Here is a 24366-nt window from a genome sequence, read left to right as displayed (position 1 = left end):
AGCAACCCCATCGAAGTCCCTGGCTCCAGTTCTCCTCTCATGGTGGTGTAAATACGGAGTGACAGCAGTGAAGTCAATGGAGTGACACCAACATAAAACTGGTGTGAGATGGAGCAGGAGCAGGATCAACCCTCTTAAAATGCTAAAATCCCATTGGCTGGTTTTGCAGCTTCCTAGGGGGCCTTTGCTTAAGGCAGGTTTTGCTGTAGACCAACAGGAAGAACGAATCGTTTGTGTATTTCTAGAACTTCATTGACCGCAAAAAATAACTAACGAAAAGCCGAAGAAAAAGGGACACTGCACCTTGGAAACGCACCAGCACGAGCCCCCCTCCAAACCTGCGGCGGCATGAGTCAGCCTCAGAAAGGAAACATCATGGAGCAAACCAAGTTGAAAGGCTTCTAGCTCTCGCCTGAGCATCGTTAACCTCTTCGGAGAGCAGATCCCGAAAGAGGTGCACTGACGGTGCAGGAGAACTTCAAACAGTGGGGAGGGGGATTTGGAAATATAATGCAAATCTTTTTCCCTTTTTTTTTTTTTTACATATATACAGAAGTCCGACAATAAAACGAACACAGTGCAATGTCTTGGCTGCCTTGCAGCCAGAACTGGCTTAGTTGTGCATTCGCGGTGTGCCTCAGAATCACCCCGCCTAGATAAATAAAATGGCGTCCTCCACGGTCTTCCATAGAGGAGCGAACTCACAGGCGTTCCCCTAAAAGCCCAGTTCTAAAATCGCTTTGCAGTCTCTGGAGGGGAAGGCGTTTCTCAGAGGTGTCGGGGGCTGGGATGTCCGTTATGATACAGCTTCTGTTTGATGTGCACCATGTTCCCCGTGGCCTCCTCGTACTGCCTGTGCTGACGTTTCCTGAACTCCTTCAAGTTACAAAATTTCGGAATCCAAGACCAAGAATTGTCTGGCAGGTGAAAGAAAAGAGAAAGAGGCGGTTAGTGGCTGAACGGGCCGTAACCCATTGGTCAGGGCGTGTCACCTCCCGGAGCCTGTGACAGCCTCAGCTGGAGAGCTTTGGCTCAGGTCACAGCAGCTGATGCTTTTAGTTCGGGAGGTCTCAGGGTCAGGCCCCAGCATGTTGGCCAAGATGGCCCCGGTGCATGAGACATGCTGAGTAACTAGAGGGTGGCACAGCAGAAAGCAGGGGAGAGTATTTAAGGGTGAGAGAAGCAGGCCTATGAGTTCTAGTCCCAGCTCAGCATCTGACCCATTGTGTGGCCTGGCAGCAAGTCACGTCCTCTCTCCCCAGGCCTCAGTTTCTCCATCCGAAAGCTGAGGCTAGTATTAGTGACGTGTATCACAAGAGGGAGTAAATCCCCGCTGTGTAGTAACACAGGTGAGCACTGGCAATCTCTGCCCTGCTCTCCTGAGCCCCCCATGTCGCACGTGTAACCCCTCGGGAGTCTCCCCAAATCCTGCACCCTCTTTGGGTATAGATTTATCCACAAGTGCTCTCAGATCCATAGGCAGCAGGAACTATATAAATGAGAAGTATTATTTTAAAGCAAGGAGCCTGCACTGCTCGGAGGACCCCATACCACGCTGGTCCTACGCTCTGGAGCAAAGTCCCTGCGACGACAATGAAAAATTCTGCAGCAGCGAGTATTAAAGGATGTCATCAGCACCGTGACCCCTGTATCCAGCCCATCTCAACTAACTCATCTTTTCCCTAAAAAGGACAGTAGGCACCATCTCGGAAACCAGCTCAGAGGCTGCCAGACGGGATGTCTTTTCCTTCTAAAAATGCTCTCCAGCTAAAGGCAAAGGGAACCCGGAATGCTATTAAAACAAAAGCCGAACGTGATGCTTTACATTTCAAAGGCTTTAACTCGGTTTCCTTCTTATTCTGGATCTTTAATACAAGGCTTTTAAGTGGTGTGTTTGCCATGGTACTAAGCAGGCTGAACCTTGTTTAAAACTGTTGATGCTGGATGGCAACAGGGTCCTGTTAACACCTTTCATTCTTAGGGGCCATATATTGCATCTAAATTAATACAACAATTATAATCTCAGCCTCTCTCCCCCCACCCCTTTAGTTGCTTTGTGCCCCAGTTTCCCCTCTGTAAAATGCGGCTCATGGTAATAATTACTCTTGGCCCGTGAGTAGACTAATCAGTTGGCAAAATGCTGTGAAGCCAGAAAGCACCACACAACAGCAGCTGGATATGTTAAAACCTCAGTGCGTCCTTGCAGCAACAAACACGGTGTTAATTTCATTTCCAGCCCTGCTCGGCTACAGCCACTTTATTTCACTTTTAGTTTGCTTTTATTGGGCCATTTTTCTGTAACACCCGGCGTGTCAGTGACAGAACCCCAGTCCAACAATGGCTAATAATTCTCAGCAATGGAGCTGCTTAATTATTCCAAGTGGAGCCAGTCCCCATGCTGGGTTCCCAATAAAGGTGCCAGCTCTGAAATGCAGCCTGCCTTTCTTCGTCTGTAACCTCCCAGGAGAGCAATGCAAGCATGGGAGCAAAGTGAACAGAGAGAAAACTGCCCCTCTCCACACTCCCAACAGGAAAAGGCAGCTAGGACTAAAAACACCGTCCATCCAACGTATGCAGCATTAGGTGTTTCAGAGTCTCATGCTATTTGGTAATTTTCTTAAAGCCCCAGCGGCTGGAGTCAGGTGACAATCTCATCTCTCTTTCTTTTTGTTTGAAAGGGGAAGTTTTTCGCTTCCCTGGTTGCAGAAAAGAGCTTGAAAATGGGACCCCTAAAGCTCAGAAACCCCAAGTGGTTGTCTTAGAAAATCTCATGACTGCGGGGGCCTGACTTGTGATTTTTCTGTCGAACGCTCAGGGTCAGAGATGCTGTTCCAAGGTAGGATAAACTGAGACAGGCGCCCAGCACAGGGCGTGACACACTCCGGGCACAGCCCTTCCAGGTTCCCTATGCGGGATCTGGAACAGCCAAAGGACAAGCTGCCCCCACAGGGCCCAATTCAGCGTTGCCCCTTTGCACCCCTACGCCAGCACAAAGGAGTGCAGGGCAGAGGTCAACTCCTTCCCTTGCAAGTGCCTCTGGATCTGCAGGACCTCTGGGTGCAGGGGGATTCCAGGATGGGCCGAGGAAGGCAGAGTGGATGGGGCTTGGGCAGACGGGGTGACTAGTCGGAATCCATACACAGCGCTCCCTGGGGCCATGGAAGCAGGGCTGCAGCTGTGCCAGGCTCCCCGCCAGCCTCTGCAGCGGCTGAACAGCCTCCTGGGCAGTGATGGATCCGGCTCAGAGAATCCATCCCAGGTTTCATTCTAAGCCCTTCTGGGGCTTGGTGAGTCCCATCTAGCTGCACCCCTGCAAACTCCCCGGGGAGACTCTCCACCCTGCGGGAAGCCAGGGGCCGGCTGCGCCGGGCAGGTCGCAGCTTTGCCAGACTCTGCTAGAGCTCTGCAAAGCGTCAGTGACAGCAGCCCGGCAAGAGTACAGGAGGCTCCAAGCCAAGTCGCTCCCAGTAGGACGCCCCAGCCTAAAGGGGTGCATTCTTGGAGAAGAGCCAGGTGCAGTTTGGTCAGGGGGGCAATCCACTGAGCAGGGCTCCTGCCTCCTTCCCCAAGCCTGCACCGGGGGAGCGGTTATTCTGCTCCCAGGAGCTCGGAGGGCTCCTCTTCGTGGGCGGGGGAGGCGTCGTTCTTTTGTTGTTGGGTTTTGGCCCCGAGCACTTTCCAGAGTAGCTGACGTCATGCAGCTTGAGTTCACTGGGACAGCCAGGCTGGTGTGCTCCCACAGCCGCCCCGCACACACCACCCCCGAAACAAGCAGGCACGTTCACATAGAAACACACCCGCGCACAAACAGCTGTCTGCCTGTGTGCGCACACAAGCCCACTCCCAAACACACACAGCCACCCAGAGCTCGCTCACAGCCCCACCGACTCTTGCACGTGCACGCACGTGGAAATGCCTAGACACACCCGCACTCACACCCCCAGCTGCACAGAGACACAAGAACACACCTGTGCACAAATCCACACCAACACACACAGATGCCAACACACAGAGCTAAGCCCGGGAGTGTGCCCAAATGCTGATTCACCAGACACTCGGTGGGGGGCACTCACCCCTTCCCCCTCCTACCCCCAACGAATACAAAGGTAGCCTGTGCTCCAAGAGCTGCCCTCCATACTACCACCATTACAGCTGCACTCTGCACATCCGGCCAAGTGACAAACTGCTGCTTCCCCCTCTGCAGCTGTTACCCAAGGGTGCCCAAAGCGCTGGACGCCGTGGGCTGGCTCCCCTGACGCATCCCAGCTCCACGTCACCGCTGGGCTATTCGAAGGGAAGGTATTTATTTTTCCCAGCTGGGTCCTATTTTGTCCTGAACATTTACATCTCTGGCCTGCAATTTACCGACCTAATGAATCACTGGCTACTTAACCCTCTCCAATGCTCATAGGGCACGTGTACACAGAAAAGTGAAAAGAAGGAATGAAAGAAAAGCCAGCTAGATCAAAGAGATAGATGGGCCCTTTTCCCCTTTACGTTACTAACAATTGTCTATGAAAACCCTGTTTACAGGGGGTTGAAGATTCTGCCCAGTTATTTATACTTCAACCAGACACATAACTAAAGAAATCAGCTCTCAAAAACTGTGATGCTCCAGCCGTCTCTCTCTCTCCTCCCATCCACATGCTAACCTCTCTCGGCCCCGCTTAGCTCATGAGATCTGACGAGATGATGGCCGCAGGTGGGATGGCTGGAGGGCCCCCATCATTAGCTCTATACCTTAGATCTTGCAGGACCCCTCTGAAAATGAGCCTTCCACTTCGGAACAGACAACACCAGAGTCTCAAGAGACAGCCCAATTCAGAAATTGCTTGAGCAGGTTGCTAGGGATTTGGACGCTCTAATGAGAAATTAATATCATTTTGATGGAAGTTTTTAGAAAGAGGCAGCCAGTTTCCCTAATTAGAATTTTTTTATATAGGTTTGCGCATAAAGCTTTCTTTAAAAAAAATTGTAATTTAGCAAACATCAACTGACATTTAGAGAGTGTAATTTACACAGACACTGATTAGACGGTAGGATTTCAAGTCGCCTTTTGTTATTTTTATTCCATTTTCTCCGTTTCTTTTCCAGTCACAAGACCAGGGAAAGCCTGTGCTGGGAAACCATGGGACTAGAGAAAGGGGGTTTTGAACCTTCCCTCTACGCATCTGGGGCTGGCCGCTGCCTTGACAGGTTGCTAGACTTGATGGGCCACAGGTTTGATGCAGCGTGGGAACTCCTACGTTCCGATTGCTCCTGCTCTTGGCTAAAAGTGACGTCCAGCCCACCCAGTCCCCCCCCGACTGCTGCCATTGCCAACCGGAGATTCCCCAGCATGCACAGCACAAATGACCACATCTGGAACGATGCTGATCAACTAGCGAAGCTTCAAGACCAGAGGAGGGGGGTGTATGAGAATCTCATCGCATCACCACCAGTATACATGGACATTTAATTTCCCCTGCCGCCAACATCAACTTCCCACCGCAAGTTGATGCCTCGCTGTAAATATATACACAGAAATCTTTACACACATTTAATCTTCCCAGAAAGCCACAAATGTACCCAGCCAAGGTGGGGGAGGTAATCTCTTTTACTGGACCAACTTCTGTTGGTGAGAAAGACAGGAAGAGCCCAGCGTAAGCTCGAAAGCTCGTCTCTCTCACCAACAGAAGTTGGATATTAATTACCTCACCCACCTTGAATCTCTGAGATCCTGTGACCCACACGGCGACAACAATGCTGCATACAACACATTGACACGTGCAAACAATATGACTTTCCACATACATTTCATTCTCCAGCAAACACCCCTTTGCTCCATCATGCGTTCCCGAGTAAATACCACTTTCCCTCATGGTACCATGGATGTTCATGTAAATATTTACAGGTAAAGTTCACTTTGTATGCAGAGAGCTAGAATTCAGCCAAACAAGCCTGTGACAAATTAATCAAACATACAAACCTTCTGAAAAGAATATTAAACCCCCCAAACCCTGAACAACAACTCAAACTTCCTTTGATGAGCCAAAGGACTCCGGCAGGGGTGGGGAGCTTGCAAGGAGGCACTTACCGTACCGTCGGCTGGTTCTCCAGGCTCGCACAGCATAATGGAGAACTCCATCCATCCACACCAGAAACCAGCTTATACAAAAGCCCAGCAAAAGTCCCAGCATCAGATCAATCTCCTGCTTGGTTACATTGTCAGTCACAAAGTAATTCTCCGAGGAATCCACCACCGATTGGTCCCCGTCGTATGGAATAACATAATGGACATGATGCCTGTTGCAGGGAGGGGGACATAAAAGGGAGAAGCATCAGCAGATGATAGTAGAAAACATGCGCCATTCATCAGCCCCTATGCTGCAAGGGGGCAAGTCAAGCGCTTTTTGTTTGCCGTTCTACCAATGCTAGTGGGAACAGAAGTGTTTTCACAGAGTTTATTTTTAATGTCACCGGAGGCAGGATTTTAGGGAACGAGGTCCAGTAGCGTGAGCACAGGGAATCAAGAACTCACGTTCCCGTTCTGAGACTGAGCGTTGGCCTCTCTGGCACGCTTCCTGGGCACCGCTTTCTCTCTCAAAGGGCCAGTAAGAAACCCTTTCTTTAATAACTTCCAGGTCCTGTTATCAGGTGACACCCCCCCCCCCCCCCCCCGATCAGCCTCATCAGGTGATCCAGTGCTTAGCTAGCAGCACACCTGGCAGACTGGTTCTTCTGGATGGGAGGGTAGCCAATTCTTTCTCCAAGCAGGCTTCCATGTGAATCGAGGACCATGAAAGTTTAATGACTCTGCTGTTAGCCCTGTGTCACCACCCCTTGGGCTTTCAGTCCGACACGGAGGTAAAACGACACCAGAGAAAGCAGACAAGCCCCACACGGAAAATGGAGTTTGCAGTCTGACAGATACACCCAGCGTCCCCAGTGTCAAACAGGATAGAAAGAGTTCTCAAATTGTCACACCAGCCTAGAACTGGCCAGCCCAGAGCACACTGGCCCACGGCGAAGGCTCAGAGTCCAGCTAAGCCACTTCCTGCAGCACAGCATGGAAAAACTTTTCATAGTCTCCCAACTTACCCAGGCCGTGAAACATGAGACCTCTCAAGATACCTCGTCCCAACAGCCCATCTGCACAGAGATTGCCCACAGGCCAGTTGGCTCCAGCTGGGGAGGTGTTTTCTGGGGCATGGAGCCCTGGGAGCTGGCCTGAGACCCAGCACACTCATCTCACCCCATGCCAACCCATCAGATGGCAATAGTGCTGAGTCCCCACTCAGCTGAGCCGAAGGCTTCAGCCAGCCCCTCCAGCCAACAAGAACCTGGGCAGCAAAGCCAGCAGGGATGCTTCTGTATTAGAGCCAGTGAGTCAGGAAGCGCAGTCTCTCTCCCCGGAGCAAGGGCTGGGAGTTATCACAGGCTCCAGGCCCCCAGATCCACCCAACCCGAGGCAGCAGAGCATCCCCTTCTGCCCTACCCCATGAGGGGCTCCCCTACTCCTTGCTCTCTCTGCTGCTCCAGAGCAAGCACGGGATGCTTGGGTTTGGTTGGTGTGTGCAGTGGGATCCCCATATGCTACAGCCTGGCACCAGGAGAGAAAGGTTAGAACATGAACTTGCTGAAAGACTAAGGAGCCCAGAAGCTCAGGAGAGTTACATCCAGGAAACTGGGGCAGGGACTGGAGAGAAGAAGAAAGAGCAGCCAGGGATGAGCTATGGGAAGACAAGAGAGAGGGAGACAGGGGGCCTAGGGAGCTCTAGTTTCCCCCAACGTTGCTCAATTCCCCCCCGGTGAGGGGAGCTGCTCCGGCGTGGGCTGTCGCTGCTGCTGGCAGCCAGGGAGCCCCACGAAGCCAATCAGTGGCTGGGAAGAGTGCTTGGTAACCACCACCAAGTGCCCATCAGCGTCACAGTAGCCTGCAGCAGGTCACTGCAGAAACCTGGTCACTGCAGCCCAGCCGGGGCTCCCAGCGCAGGGCACAGCAGCAGCCCAGACACCCCTCTCCTCGACCCACCCCCCCACCAGCATCAGACCCGCTTCCCTTCCTCTGGGCCCGTCACCCCAGCCTCGAGCCAATATTCCCCGGGGAAATCAGTCGCTGGAGGCCTCTGAATATGCATGAGGAGCAGGCTGCTGCATAATCACGCCTGAGAAACGTCCAAATATTTACACAAACAAACCGCGGCTCAGAGGAACCTTCTGAAAACAGCCGTCAGCTCCGCCATCGCTGAACGGGGGCCCCCGGGGAACGGCGCCAGGGTACCGCACAGCAGGGTTCCCGGGGGCCAGTCTGTTCCCGGGTCCGACCCCAGGGAGCAGCTACTGAGCCCTTCTCACTCCCATCCGCCCCACCTCGGGGGTGAGAGGCAGTGACCAGTCCGGTTACCCCCGTCGCTGCTCGAAGCTGCCACCTCCTTTCAAGGACTCCCTGATGCTGAGAGGGGGCCCAGACGCAGCCGGGGGAAGAGGCCGCCCCAGCTAGCAGGAGCTCTCAAGGTGACTGTGCCCTCCGAGCCGCAGGCCCGGCTTACAAGTCTGGCTCGCGAGCCTCTTTTGCCTTTGCTTTTCATTCCGGCCCCGCCAACGCAGCGCGAGAATCTCCCTCGCTGGGCACAAGGGCAACCCCCAACGGCTGCCAACACCGGGGAGCGAGGATGTGACACGGGTCGGGGGTCTCCCTCATCGAAGAGGCTCCGTTCTGGGCAAACACAAGACTAGTGGCTGTTTGGCCCTGGGGTCTCTATACCAGTGGCAGGGGCTGGATTAGCTGGTGGAACACTGATGCTCCCAAAGTACACAGCTCAGCTTTATCCCCCCCGCCCCAAGAAAAACTCTGGGGGGTTCTGTGCCTATCTCCTTGCCGTTGTACCCCCAGCAGCCAGGAATAAGGTCATCAGCTGTATAGGCACTTGTGTCTTAAGACTTCAACGGAAGCAGGATTCCCCTATGTACACAGAGTCCCATTAAAATGCAGCTACCTCTGGGGTGGAGCCTGCCTTCCTCTGCCCCCAAGACATCACGGACATAGCCTACTCAAGGAAAGAGCCACCAGATCTTCAACAGCCACCAAGAGCCTGGGCTTGGGACTTTGCTTCTGGTGGAAACAGGCATGCAGCGCTTCAAGGGACACACACGTGTGCACATACAGCTGGGGCGAGTACACGTGTACTTAGCTTAGAAATAAATTCTCAGGTGAGAATGAGCTGACAGCCTCCCATGAGCTGCAGGCATTTCCTTTGCCACCCAAGAGCCACCTGGCCTAGGTCAGAGCCTGCCTTCTCCCACCGCACGGTCAGTCAGAGGGAAGGCGAGCGGCTGCCTCTTTCACGTCCCTTCTGGCATGGGCGAGGCGAGATGCCCAGTGCAAACTGCACTCACTGAGACTCACTCCAAACCTCAACAAGACTTGAGCAGCAAGAATTCTCTTGCACAGCCATTGGAGGGAACTCTACCTGCAGGGGGCAGCACTGAGCACTTTCCGCTCTATTTGCATTTGCGGTTCTTCTTCCGTTTCAGCCAAAAATGAGATTTCAGCTAGTTCTGAGAGCCCAAACTCAGAGGCGCTGCCACTGTATCTGTTGATAGGGAATCCTCAAAGGCGTCTAAACCATAGATTACAATGACACTAGCAGTTATGTTTCTCTTGGGAGAGTCATCCGCAGGGATCCTAAGTGCCTTACAGATTACATACATGCCCCACCCACCTGAAATCACTTCATGCACCACCGAAATGCAGCCACCTCTGGGGTGGAACGCAGCAATTGCTTAACAGCACTCAGCAACACCACGCAACAATTATTATTTGTAATATAATAGCACCTAGGGGTCCTAATCAGAAATAGGAATCCTCTGTGCTAAGCGTTGAGCCAATAAAAAGGATGGGGAGGGGGCGAGATTTAAGGAGGCAAAATTGCACCATGGAGTTGACATTCAGCAGGGTTAATACCTGGCTTCTAAAGTGCCAGAAATCCAAGGTGGCGGAGGCCTCAGTTGTACGTCTCCTCTGAAAGACAAGCCATCCAGCACCAGCGCCCCCAGAAAGTCATGCCGCAGTGCCGATTCAGGCCACCTTGAATGCCCAGCACTTGGCATTTGAATTGCGATCGCTAAAACCCAGGCAGTTTTTTTTTGAACACCGGAGGTTTATCAGAGGAACAGTGTGCGGTGGAGATAACATTGATTACTGCCGCGCACCGGGCTGTGGGGCTCTACACCACGCTTCCTTGCCAGGAACGGTTCTAGAGATACCATCACGTTCCCTTTGTCCGGCACAAAGGGCCAAGTCTCACTGCTAATTCACAGGTTGGGGGGTTTATTACAAATTGGATCAAACCCCGGTGGGGGGTGGGGAACCTGCTGAAGTTTCCATTCTAGCCTCAGTTGTCGGGGACTCTGGCGGCATCGTTCACGAGACATTGATACGTGAGCACAGAGAGCTATTAATAGAACAAAGGTCCAGGGGCCCTGCTGAACGAAACGGGAGTTTTATAATGGAATGGGGATGAGACAGCTCAAGGGGGGTGGGGGATGGAGAACGTTTCCTGCAGATCCGAATCCGGCCCAGTGACCACAGGCTGGTACCCGTGTGATGGATGCGAAATAAGTGTGGAGAGTCACATACAGGGGCGGAGGGCATAGCGGCTTCTCCCGCCCCAATGCTGGGGCTGATCAGGCCCCCAGCACAAATAGGAACACCCGGCGTATCCCAGCCCTTCGGAGCTTCGGGGAGAGGTTCAGTTGGGCAAACCTCTGCTCTCGACACGTCTGGCTCCTACCTGCTGGTGCTGCAAACCTACAGCCAGCGATCATCCCGCCAACATCCCTGGGGACAGATTAACACTCCCTCTGTGTGATGGATTCAGTCACAGAGACCCCCTTGGGACTGGCACCTAATGTGCTGAGATTACCTCTGAGCCCGTTTTCCCTGCCAGCTTGGGACTCCAGAACCCTGCCTTGTTAAGCCAGACACGCTAGCCTGCTGCAACACAGACCCAGGTCTGGTCCATGCCCCCAAAGCTGCAGACTAAACTGAAAACAGCTTAGCAAGAACTCCTGTCTCCAGCACCCAGACCCCAAACCCGAAATAAATCTGTTTTACTCTGTAGAAAGCTTATACAGGGTAAACTCAAATTGTCCACCCTCTAGAACACTGATAGAGAGATATGCACAACTGTTTGCTCCCCCAAGTATTAATCACTTACTCTGGGCTAATTAATAAACAAAAGTGATTTTCTTAAGTATAAAAAGTAAGATTTAAGTGGTTCCAAGTAATAACTGACAGAACAAAGTAAGTTACCAAGCAAAATAAAACAAAACACAGAAGTCTAAGCCTAATACATTAAGAACCTGTTTACAAGTAAAATCTCACCCTCAGAGATGTTTCAATAAGCTTCTTTCACAGACTAGACTCCATCCTAGTCTGGGCCCAATCCTTTCCCCTGGTACAGCCCTTGTTGGTTCCAGCTCAAGAGGTAACTCGGGGATTTCTCATGACTGGCTGCCCTTTGTTCTGTTCCACCCCCTTTTATAGCTTTGGCACAAGGAGGGAATCCTTTGTCTCTCTCTGAGTCCCCACCCCTCCTTCTAAATGGAAAAGCACCAGGTTTAAGATGGATTCCATTATCATGTGACATGGTCACATGTCCTGTGAGACCCCTAGTCTCCATTCTTCCAAGGCTGGCTGGCATGAACCCAGGAAGTTTTGCAAGTAAACAGAGCCATTCATAACCAATTGTCCTAGGTGATGGGAGCCATCAAGATTCCAAACCACCATTAATGGCCCACACTTTGCATAATTACAATAGGACCTCAGAGTTATGCTGCATATTCCTAGTTTTAGATACAAGAATGATACATTCATACAAATAGGATGAACACACTCAGTAGATTATAAGCTTTGTAATGATACCTTACAAGAGACCTTTTGCATGAAGCATGTTCCAGTTACATTATATTCACACTCATTAGCATATTTCCACAAAACATATGGAGTGCAACGTCACACTCTGGGCCCTTTCTGGCACAAGAGGAATGAACTAGTATTTGGAGCCAGACAGCACGGCCCCCTGGGGAACGGGGCAGCATTCTCTACGGCCTAGAGAAGGGGCTTGGGAGCCAGGACTCCTGTGTTCGGCCACTGACTTGCAGCATGGCCTAATTTTTCCAAGAGTGGCTTCTGAAGTCATCCAGTTCTTAGAAACTGCAGGCGCCCAGCCCCCTTGTGGGCTGCCCCAAGGTTTCACAGACCGGACTCACCTGGGACTTGAGAGGGGTTGGATACGGCCAGGCCCACGCCAAGCTCACTGTGCCTTGGAGCAGCTCGGCATCACTCGGCGAGGGTCGGCCGGGAAAGGCGGCTCGCTCAGCAGAGGCTGTGCTTTCGGAGCAGGGCGTCCCGGGGACTCTCCTGGCACTCACAAAGGCAAAGCTTTCAGGCCGCGAAACAGGTGCTTCACCTTCCCCACATCCCGTACAGTAGCAGTGGCTGTGTCGGTCTCTCCACATGCCACTTACAGCACACAGGCATCACCGACACGGCCGCAGCAAAAGAGCCAGGGACTGGTGTCCATTAGCTGCTGGCCCAGTGGCTAGTACAGCCCCGCAGCCACTAAAAAGGAAACTCTCCGTGCAGTGGGTGCAGGGCAGGAGCTTTAAGGACAGGGGCAAGGAGCTGGCATTGGACACAGGCAAACAAGAGAACGGTGCTTGGTGAGTGAATCACAGGTGGGGCCAAACTCAGAGCAGGGTGTAAACAGCAGTGCTGGAGGGTGTAAGGTATGGGCTGAGGGGCGGGATCGTAACAGGAGAAGAACCAACAGCAGGGGGTAGGCAGGCTGAAGACGTAAGGGAGTCAGGCCCCCCCCCATCCTCCTGCTGCGAGATGCCTCCCTTGGCAAGGGCACGTCCTGGGCACCTCCTGACACTAGCTTCTGCGCATGTGCAAGAGAGCACATGCGCCTGGCATGTGATTCCCACAGCTCAGGGAACGTCCCCGGGTGCAGAGCCTGGGAGCCCCACTCCCCTCGCATTCTTTACACCTGGGGTGAGGAAAGGTGAGCAGAGGCCGTTGAATGGCTCACTCGCCCAGGGGGCTGGGAGGATGGCCCCATCTACCCATTAGAAAGGCTGGCTCAGAAATGGCTCTCGTGACCTCTCTCCGTGTCAGACAGGCCTCCATGTCTCCTCCTGCCTTCCCCTGGCTACAGGGCAGTGTCTCTTCAATAAGGTGCTGTCTAGCAGACGGGTCATTTGTTCTGGATGAGCCAATAGCCAAACTTTCTGAGTCACAAACTAAACATCCCTTTTTTTGCCATGCTTTAAGAGACCCCACCCTGGCAAAGCAAACAGGTCTTTTAAAAAGACACCATCAGGTCCTGTCCAGATCTCTTAAAAGGTGAATTGACAAAGCTTTGGAAAATAAATCAAGGTCCAGTTCCTGGTCATTAAAGCTCCATTAGCAGTTTTTACAACAGATCCAGGCCAAATTCCAGTTTAGCTAATTACATCCAGCCTCCATCCATTGGCCCTGCATTTTCCCCTGGATGCAGGATTCTTCTCCATTACCTTTCCTAAACAATTGCTGTGATCTGTTAAAGAGCTGCCACATCCCACCCCCAGAGGTGGCTGCATTCCAGTGGTAGGTGAAAGACCCCTCCATGTCGAGCTGTAGAATGCTTCAGGGATGGACCGTACTATAGACACGGAAGGTCAAATCGTTGCCAGCCGGGGTGATTCTGAACTGGTTTAAAAGGTAGATTTCCCAACATTCTTGGCTCCCATTTCGGCACCTAAATTGGCAAAAATAAAAAAATCCGACCCTAAAACCCAGCCCCACCCCTTTGTGGTTGAGCCGGTCTCGCTCCTCCAGCACCGTCACTGGTTTTCGAAGCACGCCGGGGTTCCCCCGTGAAAGATGGTGTTGGATAAACGTGGACACAGTGAGGCTTGAGTGAAGCCCTGAACCAGGAGAGCTTCACTGAAGCGGCTGGTGCTTTCTCTTCAAAGCTGTGCGAGAAGCCGGCGTGCAGACAAGCTCAAAGGTTCCTTCTGGTGACCTTGTCTACTTGGGCCTCCCTCTGAATCCCGTAGCCGCTGGTGCGGCCGGCTGCACGCAGCTGGGGAGAACTTCAGCAAAACCATATTGATCTGTTCATGTAAATGCCATGAAACTGTCAGTGTCTTTTCATTCTCCTCCCCAGCAGGGACGTCAGCGCAGTCTGACGCCTCGGCTCCCTCATCCTTTCGGAGCCGCGCCCAAACCTGGGCTGTCCGACCCCGGCACTGCAGCAGGACAGAAGGAAGCTGCGGGGGCTTTGGTTGGCAGCTTTCAATCCTGTGGCATGAAACCACGCCCGCGACAGCAACAAAACACCCCTGCAGCATCACGGCACGGGAGGGCTCGCCCTGCAGATCTGCATCATTCGCCTTCAGGGCCGGCCACACTGCTGAGAAACGACTGCCCCAGGGCCCTGCCGAGGTCAGCTGAGGGACCGGGACAGGAGTCCCCACTTCCAATCTCCGCTCTGCCTTACTGTGCGACCATGGGCCAGGCACTCACGTTCCCCCCACTCCCACCGCCTGTGTGCAACTAACAGGCCTGGCACGTCGCTGCCTCACCCCCCGGGCAGCGATTCACAGCATGCCACGTGGCGTGCCCAGCTGGAACAGGGGCATCTCCCAGCCACTTGACCCGGGGCAAACGGCTCCACAAGGCCCCAGGGGACAGAGACTCAGCAGCCGACAGGGGCCCGAGGGAGCAAGGCAGTGCTGTCACCCCCATTTGCAGGTGGGCAATGGAGGCAGAGAGAGAGGATATGTCTCTCCCAAGGGCACAGTGGGAGGAGGTAGCCAGGCTGGGAGCTGATCTCCTGAATCCCAGCCCAGTGCATTAGTCACACAGCTGGCCTTCCTCTCAGACTCAACCCTTCGGAGCTACTGACCTTTCGATGCAGGGTGCGTGGGCAGAAGCTGGCCCTTTGGTGCAGAACGGGCCTTGAGACCTTCCCCGCCTCAGGCGCTACAGACGGGCAACGACCAATACGCTGCCCTGTCTCGCAGCCGCCACCAGATGGTGCTGCTCCTGAGCCATTGGCTGGCTCGCTGCCCTCGCGATCAGCTGCAACGCCCGGCTGGAGGCTAGCGGGGACAGCTCTGAGGGACAGCGTCATGGGTACCCCCTGCCCTGCACCTCTCACCCGGGGTTGCCAGGAAGCAGGCCGGGCTCATCCCCAACCCAGAGGGGGGAAAACGAACCACAGAGAGTCCCCATCACAGACTGAACCCAGGAGTCCTGACACCCCAGGCTCCCCTGCCCCGACTATCAGACCCCAAAGCCTCTGACGAGAGAGGTCACGTATAATACCCCATTCCAGGGCCGCTGCACTCAGCATGTCCTCAGGGGGTGACCCACACAGACCTTGACAGTGGGACCTGGCTGCCACTCCCGCGCTAAACACGGCAGGGCTGCCCAGGGGTCCCCGAGGGGCAGCTGCACCTTCCTGACTAACGGCAGCACCGGAGAAGGAAAGAGCCCGGCGTGGTGCCCAGGGCCCCACCTGGCTGCAGTTCGGGGGAAGCCTGCTTAGCTGAGCGCCTGCTCTCTGTAGTCAGTCCGTGAGCCCTGCGAGCCGGTTTGAAAGCTGGCGCTCAGGGCGGACTGGGTGCTGGCGCTGCCCAGAGCGGGAGGTCAGAGAGAGGCCTGCTGGCGGTGCATTGATCCTCAGCCCCGCCGGCTGGCCAGTCGATGCCAGGCAGGGAAGATGTGCCCAGAGAGCTGCAGATCTCAGGCCTTGGGTGCAGAGCTTGAGGGACGAGGCGCATGGCGGGTAATGAGTGAAAGCTCCTGCTCTGGACTCTTCTCATACAGGCCTCCTACCCCTGCTCCCTGGGTGCCAGGCAGGGTGGCAGGGCCCCCCTCTGGCTGGCTTTTCCCTCCCTGCATTGGGAGCACTGCCTCAGCCCCAATTCAGCCCTGCCTGGGGCAGCAGGACCTGCAGCTTCTCTCCAGAGCCCCGAGTGTCCGTCTAGGACTCCAGCGGGCGAGGTGGCTCTCCCGAACAATCAAGCGTCCTGCCTACTCCCAGCCGTGCCCGTCCCGCTCGGCATTCTGTGACAGAGCGACGGCCCCGCTTGGCAGCCGGCTGGGTTTGTGCTGGTTACCCGAGGATCTTGGAGAAACCCTTAGAAACCCACCCCAAAAGCCCTGCCATCTCCCCGCTGTAAAGTGCTCCGATGCAACGCTGCAGGTCCAAGGGAACCATCCGGGAGTGATTTTTTAATTCCCCCTCCTCCCCACACCCGTATCTGGCACCGGTGCGACCGCGGCTGGAATGTGGCATCCAGTTCCGGCACCCACAATTCAAGAGGGAGGTTGATAAATTGGAGTGGGTTCAGGGAAGAGCCATGGGAATGATTAAAGGATTAGAAAACCTGCCGTACAGTGACAGACTGAAGAAGCTCAGGTAGATGAGCAAAGAGAAGGTTTAGGAGTGACTTGAGCACGGTCTGTAAGCAGGGAATGGCTATCGGATAACAGAGGGCTCTTCAACCTAGTAGACACAGGTCTAACAAGATCCAATGGCTGGAAGTTGAAGATGGACAAATTCAGACAGGAAATAAGGTGCAAATGCTTCATTAGTAGGGGAATTAACCACTGGAACAAGGTCCCGAGGGTTGTGGGGGATTCTCCATCCCAGGCACTTTTTAAAATCAAGGGGGGGAAGAATTCAAAATTCAAAGAGGAATGAATTCAGGGATGCCCTATGCTACGTGCTCTGCAGGAAGGCAGACCAGATGATCACAAGAATCCCTTCTGGCCATATAAGCTATAAATCTATTCCCGCTTCCACACACCCCCACCCCACCCCGTCTGAACACCCAAACCGAATAGCTCCCTCTCTAGGCCTCCGCTGCACAACGGGATCAAACTGTATTTGCCACCCCTCCACTCAAGCCTGAACCCCGGCACTATCCGCTGGAAGAAGAACCCTTGCCATCCTTTCCAGCATGGTCACAGCCCATCGGTGTAGACCGGCCCTGGAGATTGTACCAGAGATTCCACCCCCGCCCCCGCAACAGTTTGCAAGCAAGGTTATTGTAACCATGCGGGACGGCTCAGCCCCCCACCCCAGACGGGCTGCGAGCCCCAGCGAATACCAGGCGATAACCCCGCCGTCGGGAAGCTGCTATCACACCCCTGGCAATAGGACCAGCTAAAAGGCTTTCCTTCAGCAGCCTTCTGCCTGCCACCCCTGCCACCCTGCTGACACGCAGCTTGGGGGGGCTTCTAGTCCCAGGGACAACGTGCAGCATGAGCTGCTCTTGGGCATCCTCTAGTGGCGGTTGCCTGGCACTGCTTAACCGCCGCTTAAAAAAAAACCCCAACCATTCGAACCCTGACCTCGGTAGGAAGTTAGAGGCAAATGGAGGGTAACCCCTGAGCTATGCACTCGATGAACCTGGCTCCAATTCCCTGACATGCCCGGCCCGGCCTGATATTCCCTGGTACCATCATGCCCCCTATTATTCGTACAGCACCATAAACAACACAACGCCGAAGAGACCATGCAAGAAAGGTGTGAGCTCACTCCGACGCGGACACTACGCAGGCCAGCAGCTGAGGCCCGAGGAGCAGAGACCTCAGCCGTGGTGGGGGCAGCATAGCAAGGATTCACTGATGTGGGGTTTTTAGGAGGGGGGGGGAGGAGGCGGCTCTGCACATGGGAAGCGAGTGGCTGCCCTCGCCATACGGGGCAGCATGCAGAGGTGGCGCGGAGCCGTGGGTGGGCAATGGAAGGAGAAGGTTGCAAACGCCATGCACAGAGCTCCCGGGGCAGTTCTGTGGGCAGAGGATTTAACAGATCCAGCCCAAAGGGGGCAGGGGGAAAGAGAGGATGAGGCGGAACATCAAGAGTGAGGGGTCGAGGGGGGACAGGATGAGCAGAGATGGGGAAGGGCCTTGAAGGGGGGGATGAAAAGGGCCTAGGTACGCGCACATTCAGGGAGCAGGGAAGAGGTGACCAAAACAGGATGCAAAACATTAACGTAAAAGCTAAATCTTCCTCCTCCCCCAGCCCCCAAGGGATGCTGTTCTGGAACACAAAGCCCCTGCAGTCCCACCTTTGATGGAGTTGGGGGGTTGAGAATGGAGGAGGAGTTTACAGAGGACTTAGCAAACCCCACAGATTCCAAGCAACAGCCGAGGCGCCCTCCGCAGAGCCAGGCAGTCAAGGCGGAACATGCTTCCCAGTTCTGTACCTTTGCATGATTGACATTAACGAGCCTTGCGCTGCCACGGGGTGCCCACTGCAACGGCTCACGGGGCTTCTTGCCACCGCTATACCAGAGACAGACACCAACCCGGACGCCTGGATTCAGGGTCTGTGCTCACAGCTTACTGCCGCGGGGGGCTTGAGAACAGAGTACAGAGAGACTAAGGACCGCAAATGCCGCCACACGCAACTTCCTGCCTAGGGAGTTGTGAATGCAGCGTCCAGACTGTAGTCTGTAGTCACTGTAGTGTTGGGCACTGCTGAGGGTGCCGGCAGAGTTTCTGCGGGGATGGCAGGTTTCAAAGTGAGGCTACTTCCCTCTAGGCACCGACCTGGCCACAAAGAGGCCATCGGATGGCGACCGTTTCCAGTCACTCCCAACCCAAGCTAAGTAACCTAGAGGCGGAAGGTTCCATATCCACTCACCAGCCCCCCAGTCATCCGGTCTCCCCAGCTTCCTTCTTACGCTCGGGACGGTGGCTCCCAGAGCTGGCGATGAGGAACCAGGGCTGGCCAGCACTAGCCATGCATGGTTTAGACATGGGCTGCTGGAACCACTTGATTTCACAAGATCATCTTTGCACACAGGCAGGACCCCACTGTACTGAGACGTGTTTCTCAGGATGATAAACTTTGGGGATAGGCCCATAATTGTGTAATCATCTGCCCTGTTTTCTCCTGGGATTGGAGGCGCCGGGAGAGGGAACCACTCATGGATGCACATTGGCTCAACAATTATTCATCGTTGTCAAACAACCTCCTCATGGAGGAGGGGACGCTCTTGATTCTCTCCTATCTGACACAAGATCAATAAAGATCCTTGTTACTTGTGGGAAAGATGCCCCCTCCTGTTTCTGGGATGTGCCCAGGGGGCCAGGCAACGCCACCCCCAGACTGGGAGCTGAGAGCCGAAGACGGTTTCACATGCGGAGCCAGGCCTGTGGAGAAGGCACTCTCGCCCGCTCCCTATCACAGTGAAAATAATACAACCAGACTCCCCGAAGGGAAGAGGGGAAAAACAATCCTGGATTCATTAGCTGGTGAGACTGTAGCTCTATAGACTGAGCTGGTGAGAAAAAAAACCAACCTCAAAATTGATCTCAGCACTTTTTCCCTTTAGCACATGCCTCTAATTTACTCAGATTTCATCCTTGTCCCCTGTCCTCATTGCTTAGCCAGTCACTCACTTTCCTGGGAGTACACCCTGAGCCGCAGGATTCCTTCGGGTTCATCCTAGAGCATCTACGCAGAATCCTTTAATTAATCGTTAGTATCACTCACGTTGCACGGCTCAGGCCCGATCCCCAGCTGGTGCAGATCAGCCCAGCTCCATTGACTTCAACGGCTCTTCTCTGATTGACACCAGTTGCCGATCAGACCACATGCATTCAAAGCACTTCATCAGCTGATGAATCTGACAAGGCAGGTTCACCTTGGTCCCATTTTACAGCGGGGGAAACCAAGGCACTGAGCAGCCAAGCAATTTGCCAAAGCCACACGGTGAATCAACGGCAAAGCTTGGAGGCGAAGGATTCCAGTCAATTACTCTGTTCCCTAGTTCACATTGGCTCCCACAGCTCAGGAATGCCCTTTTGAAGTCTCTCCTACATATAGATAATCAGAGTGTACATGCAAAGGACTCCATCAATTACACATAGCCAGAACCCGGTAACAAACAGGACTGGTGGGCGCCTACTGCGATTCGTGTTGACAATAGCTATTACTTCTTCTAGGACAGGAAATTGGTGACCTTCCCCAGAATTTTGCTCCCCTTTCTCCTGGGGCCAGGACTGGGCTAGGAGGCTGGGAAGATGCTTTATGTTCTTTCTAAAAAATTAACCAGTGTCTGTGTTTGGGAAGAGTGGTACTGGATGTATGTGTGTGTCTATTTACACAGTGTTGCTGGGGCCATGCAGAATTCCAGGGGAGAGGAGCACCCCTCAGATTTGGGCAGCAGGGACACTCCGGAAATAAGATGATGTTACATTGTTCTTTCATCCCAGAGGATCCCAAAGCACGTCACAAGCTATATTTCATTTCACCCACCAGCTGGGGTGAGCAGGGAAATGTTTGAGCCATAGCTACTGGGCACACTCCTCCTCTTAGGAGGACTGCCAAGGGAATGTGAAGGTCACCCTGAACGACCATCTGCCCCAGCGCAGAAAGCTACATGGCACTCCACGTATGGGCTGCGTCAACCACCCGGGGTCACACCTGAGCTTCCATGGAATCAAGATGTTTTGAACCCAATTACTGGACCATTGAGCCATCCGCTTTTCGGATAGCCCTCAAACTGGCAGCCCCAGGCCCATGCACTGCCTCACCAAAAACCCTTGAGGCTTTGCGCATCGGGCAAGGGGTGGCCAGGGGCATCATGCACGAAAGTATTTTCAGACGGGGAGTGGAGCGCATTCAGCCCTGCTCTGGGCCCCTCCAGTGTCTCTTGCTGCCTTGGAGACAGAGGAGGGCCCCACGAGGGCTAGAACTGAAGAGAGACCACAAGAGGGGAGCAACACTGGTCCCCTTGGTAGAATAATACCATGAAAGGAGCGGGTGGAAGGCCAGAGGAATTTCCCTGGGTTAAACCCCCTCCCCCACCCCATTCAAGGGCTAAAGTCTTCCCGGAGGACAATGAAGGCATGTGATGCCCCGAGAATGGCTTGCAGCTGGATTACAGCAGCAGCCCAAAGCGGAGAGTGAAGGACACCTTAAAATCAGTACGTAGGCCGGTGGAAGGCTGCCTTGACGTGGCCTTTGGCTGGCGTCAGATCATACCCTTTTGATCCCATGGGCAGAAAACCATTACCCCACCCCAGCCCGTAACACGGTGCAAAAGGGGATCAGACAGAAGTTTGGAAAAAATCATTGAAAATGGTCCCACAGCAGATATCCATCTCTAAAGATCTAGACAGCCCAATCTCCATGTCTACAGAGCAGCCTTTCGCTAGCTACAGAAAGTCTAGCTATGCAGTGGCTATGTACAATTTAAGAAATGTTTCTTTCTTTAGTGGGGTGGGGGGACTTAACCTCATTGTTACACAATCATAACTAGTGGATTTATTTGTTCAGTTATAATCTTACATCGAAAAAAGGCTACTTAAAGAAAAGTCCACCATATGTTCTTGATTTGTTAACAGATACACAACAGCTGCAACCAGCAATTTGACTATGCCCCAGAAAGCACCCAAATAACCTTCGGAAACAGAAAAGCCACAAAGAATTCAAAGCAAGTCAAAGATTAAAACACACCAGCAGCGGAGATCCCAAAGTGACCCTGTCCTCGAGAGCATCATTCCTTCCTCAGCAGAGAGTCTCGCAAGCAGTCAGAGGTAATTTGTTTGAAACCACAGCAGAACAAACAGCACCCCCCAATTGCACAAACACACACATAAGTACCCTGGTCTCTGGTGACAATGGAACAATCATGGCAAGTGCTGAAGCAAAAGTTACTCACTTGTCATGGGCTGACACACACACAAGAAAAAGGAGATGCTAGGCTCAGAGCAAACTCTTGCTCCAAAAAATTCATTCTGATCATGCAGAAGGTTGCTGTGAATATACACACAAGGCACATTCAGAATGCAAAATGCAACCCTAGGAGTCAGTGATCCCTTGCATGCTGCTTGCAGGATGCTCAGTGCGATGGGATTGCACCCTCTGAGCTCTTAAACCTGGCCTGTGCCTTTCCAATGAGACGAGTAGGGGGAGGGGGAAGAGTAAGAAATATCATGCGGGTGACTTACCTTCCACAGTTGCAGTGGCAAACTCGATCTTCTCCCCTTAAATGCGGTAAGATGTAATTGTGAAACCGGTCCAACAGCGCATTCATGTCCATCAAGCAAGCTATTGCCTGTAAGAGCCCATAACCAAGGCATCTGGTCAACTCTAGATGATGGAATAAAACATTGACTCGAGTTTGGTTGCTAAAGATTGGAGCAGTCATCAAAAAATTAAATGCTGCTTTTTAATTTTTTTTTTAATGGGACGGACACTCGCAAACACACACACACACACACACCAAATAAACTATACACACACTAATGTGATGGGAGGAAGGAAATAAAGTGATAAGCAAAATCTCTTACCATAACGATAGAGGCCCCCAGGATCATGAAAATCATGGTGTTTGCATTCATGGACATCAACTGGAAATTGACAAATGGTTTGTCTATTTCCCCCCCCCCCCCCCCAAAAAAAAAAAAACCCAGATCAAAAAGCAGCTGCCCGGTTATTCCCAGAGGTCAGGTTTGGTCACATACGCCCCCTTCTCGCTCCAAGCTGCAATCCTGGGGCGTGTGGGGGGGCGCCTGACCCCCAACACCCCCCCTCCTGTCCCCCTTGCGCCGGGAATGCCTCGCTCTCCCTCTCGCTGTCTTTTTCTAGGACAAATGTGACAGGTAAAAAAAAAAATTCCCTTCTCCCCCCCTCCCCCCGTCAGTGGAGGGAGGTGCGCTCCGCTTCCCCAGCCCTGCACCCCCCCGCCCCCAAACACAGCCCCGCATGCAGCAACTGGAAACGGATCCAACCTCCACCAAATAAACAGGGGAGGGGGGTGGCCACAGAAGGGGCCAAATCAATCAATATTTGGAAGGCTCGGGATTACAAAAAAAAAATACAAACTACCCCCCACCCATTTCCTCCCCCATCCCCCTCCAAAAAAAACCCCCACCAACCAATTGGTGCAAAGCTCTGCCCGTGGCCGCCGAGAGAGGAGAAATCAGACCGAGGGACAAGCCTGTGCCGGGGGGGAGCGTCAGGCTGGAGCTTTTCTCCCCCTGGTCAATTGCTACAAGGACCAGATCCCCCTCCCCCCCCGGCCAGGCGCCCCCCCCTTCCCCATCAGCTGCCGCTGCCCGCCCGAGCCCCTTGCTCCGGCAAAAGCAAACGTGACCGGGGAGTCTCCGCTCGCTGCGCTGCCCCCGCCCGCCCGCCCCTCTGTTGGGTGACTGCAGCCGGGATTGGTATGCGCACCATGCAGCCGGGAGCGCTGGATCCCTGCAACTCGCGACGTGCCTACACGGCAGCAGGGATCGTCCCCCTCCCCGCGGGGGAGAAAGGATCCGGGCGGGCTCCCCCGGGCCTGCTCCCTCCCGCCCCCGCGCTTCTGAGCGTTGTGGCAGGGACCGGGGGGGGGGGGCTCCCCCCCCCCCCCCCCCCCGCCCCATTCCCACACGCACACGCGCCAGCCCAGCCCATCAAAGGCATTTACCTACTTGAGGAGGAGGCTGCGATCCAGCGCCAGGCGCATGGCTCGGGGAGGGAGGGGGCGCTGCACAGCTGCCTGCTCTTTATCCCCCCCCCCCACACACACACACACACACACTCACACTCATCTCCCCACTACGGACACACACAATCATCTCCCCCTACACGGACACACACAGTCTCCCCCCTTACACACACAATCATCTCCCCCTACACAGACACACACTCATCTCCCCACTACGGACACACACAATCATCTCCCCACCTACACACACACACAATCATCTCCCCCTACACGGACACACAATCCCCCCTACATACACACACAATCAATCATCTCCCCCCATACACACACAAACACTCCTCCCCACACACACACAGCACGATTTTGGATCACCGCGCAAGGAAGGGGGTTTGGCCCCGATTTTTAATCGCGTTCGCTCCCCCCCCCCTGCGCGTCTCCCTCGGTGCCCAGCGCTGGCCAGGGAGGGACTCGGTCACTGGAGCGAAGGACACCCCCGAAAGGCTGATTTAGTGGGGGGGAGGCTCAGATACAAGTGAGCCGAGCCCCGTCCCCAACACACACACACTCAGCGGGAATGAGGGTGTCAAAGGCATTTGCTTTTTCAGGGGCTTTCCCACGCCGCGCACACAGGGCTGGAGGCAGGCTCCCTGCTAGGGGATCCCAGTGACACTGGCACTGAGCCCATAACTGACCTTAGGAGCCCAGGGCCTATGTTACAAAGGCTGTGGGAGGAGCCCGAGGGGGCGGGACGCGAACACCTGACCCACTCCACCTGATCTCCCCTTGGCCTCTGCAGCGAGTCCCCAATAGGCCTCGGTGTGGCGTTTCCCTGTCTTACTATCGCCCTCTGCTGGTCGCTTTCCATCG

At 54.0% G+C, this 24366-nt stretch overlaps 1 protein-coding gene across 1 annotated transcript; it reads right to left on the bottom strand.

Annotated features, from left to right (window-relative positions):
* Positions 1-561: 561 nt before the first annotated feature.
* TMEM240 (transmembrane protein 240) lies at positions 562-22436 on the bottom strand. The gene is made up of 4 exons (XM_026660134.1): positions 22355-22436; positions 22013-22119; positions 6077-6285; positions 562-917 (listed from the first exon to the last, which is right to left on the bottom strand). Exons 1-4 carry the CDS (start codon positions 22409-22411, stop codon positions 769-771), a joined length of 522 nt encoding a protein of 173 aa, XP_026515919.1. The 5' UTR covers positions 22412-22436; the 3' UTR covers positions 562-768.
* Positions 22437-24366: the final 1930 nt, after the last annotated feature.

This window comes from Terrapene carolina, unplaced genomic scaffold (assembly GCF_002925995.2).
Source record: "Terrapene carolina triunguis isolate 2854851 unplaced genomic scaffold, T_m_triunguis-2.0 Scaffold714, whole genome shotgun sequence".
NCBI classification, from domain to species: Eukaryota; Metazoa; Chordata; order Testudines; family Emydidae; genus Terrapene; species Terrapene triunguis.
Note: the sequence above shows the minus strand (reverse complement) of the source record. Positions and strands in the feature narration are given on the sequence as shown.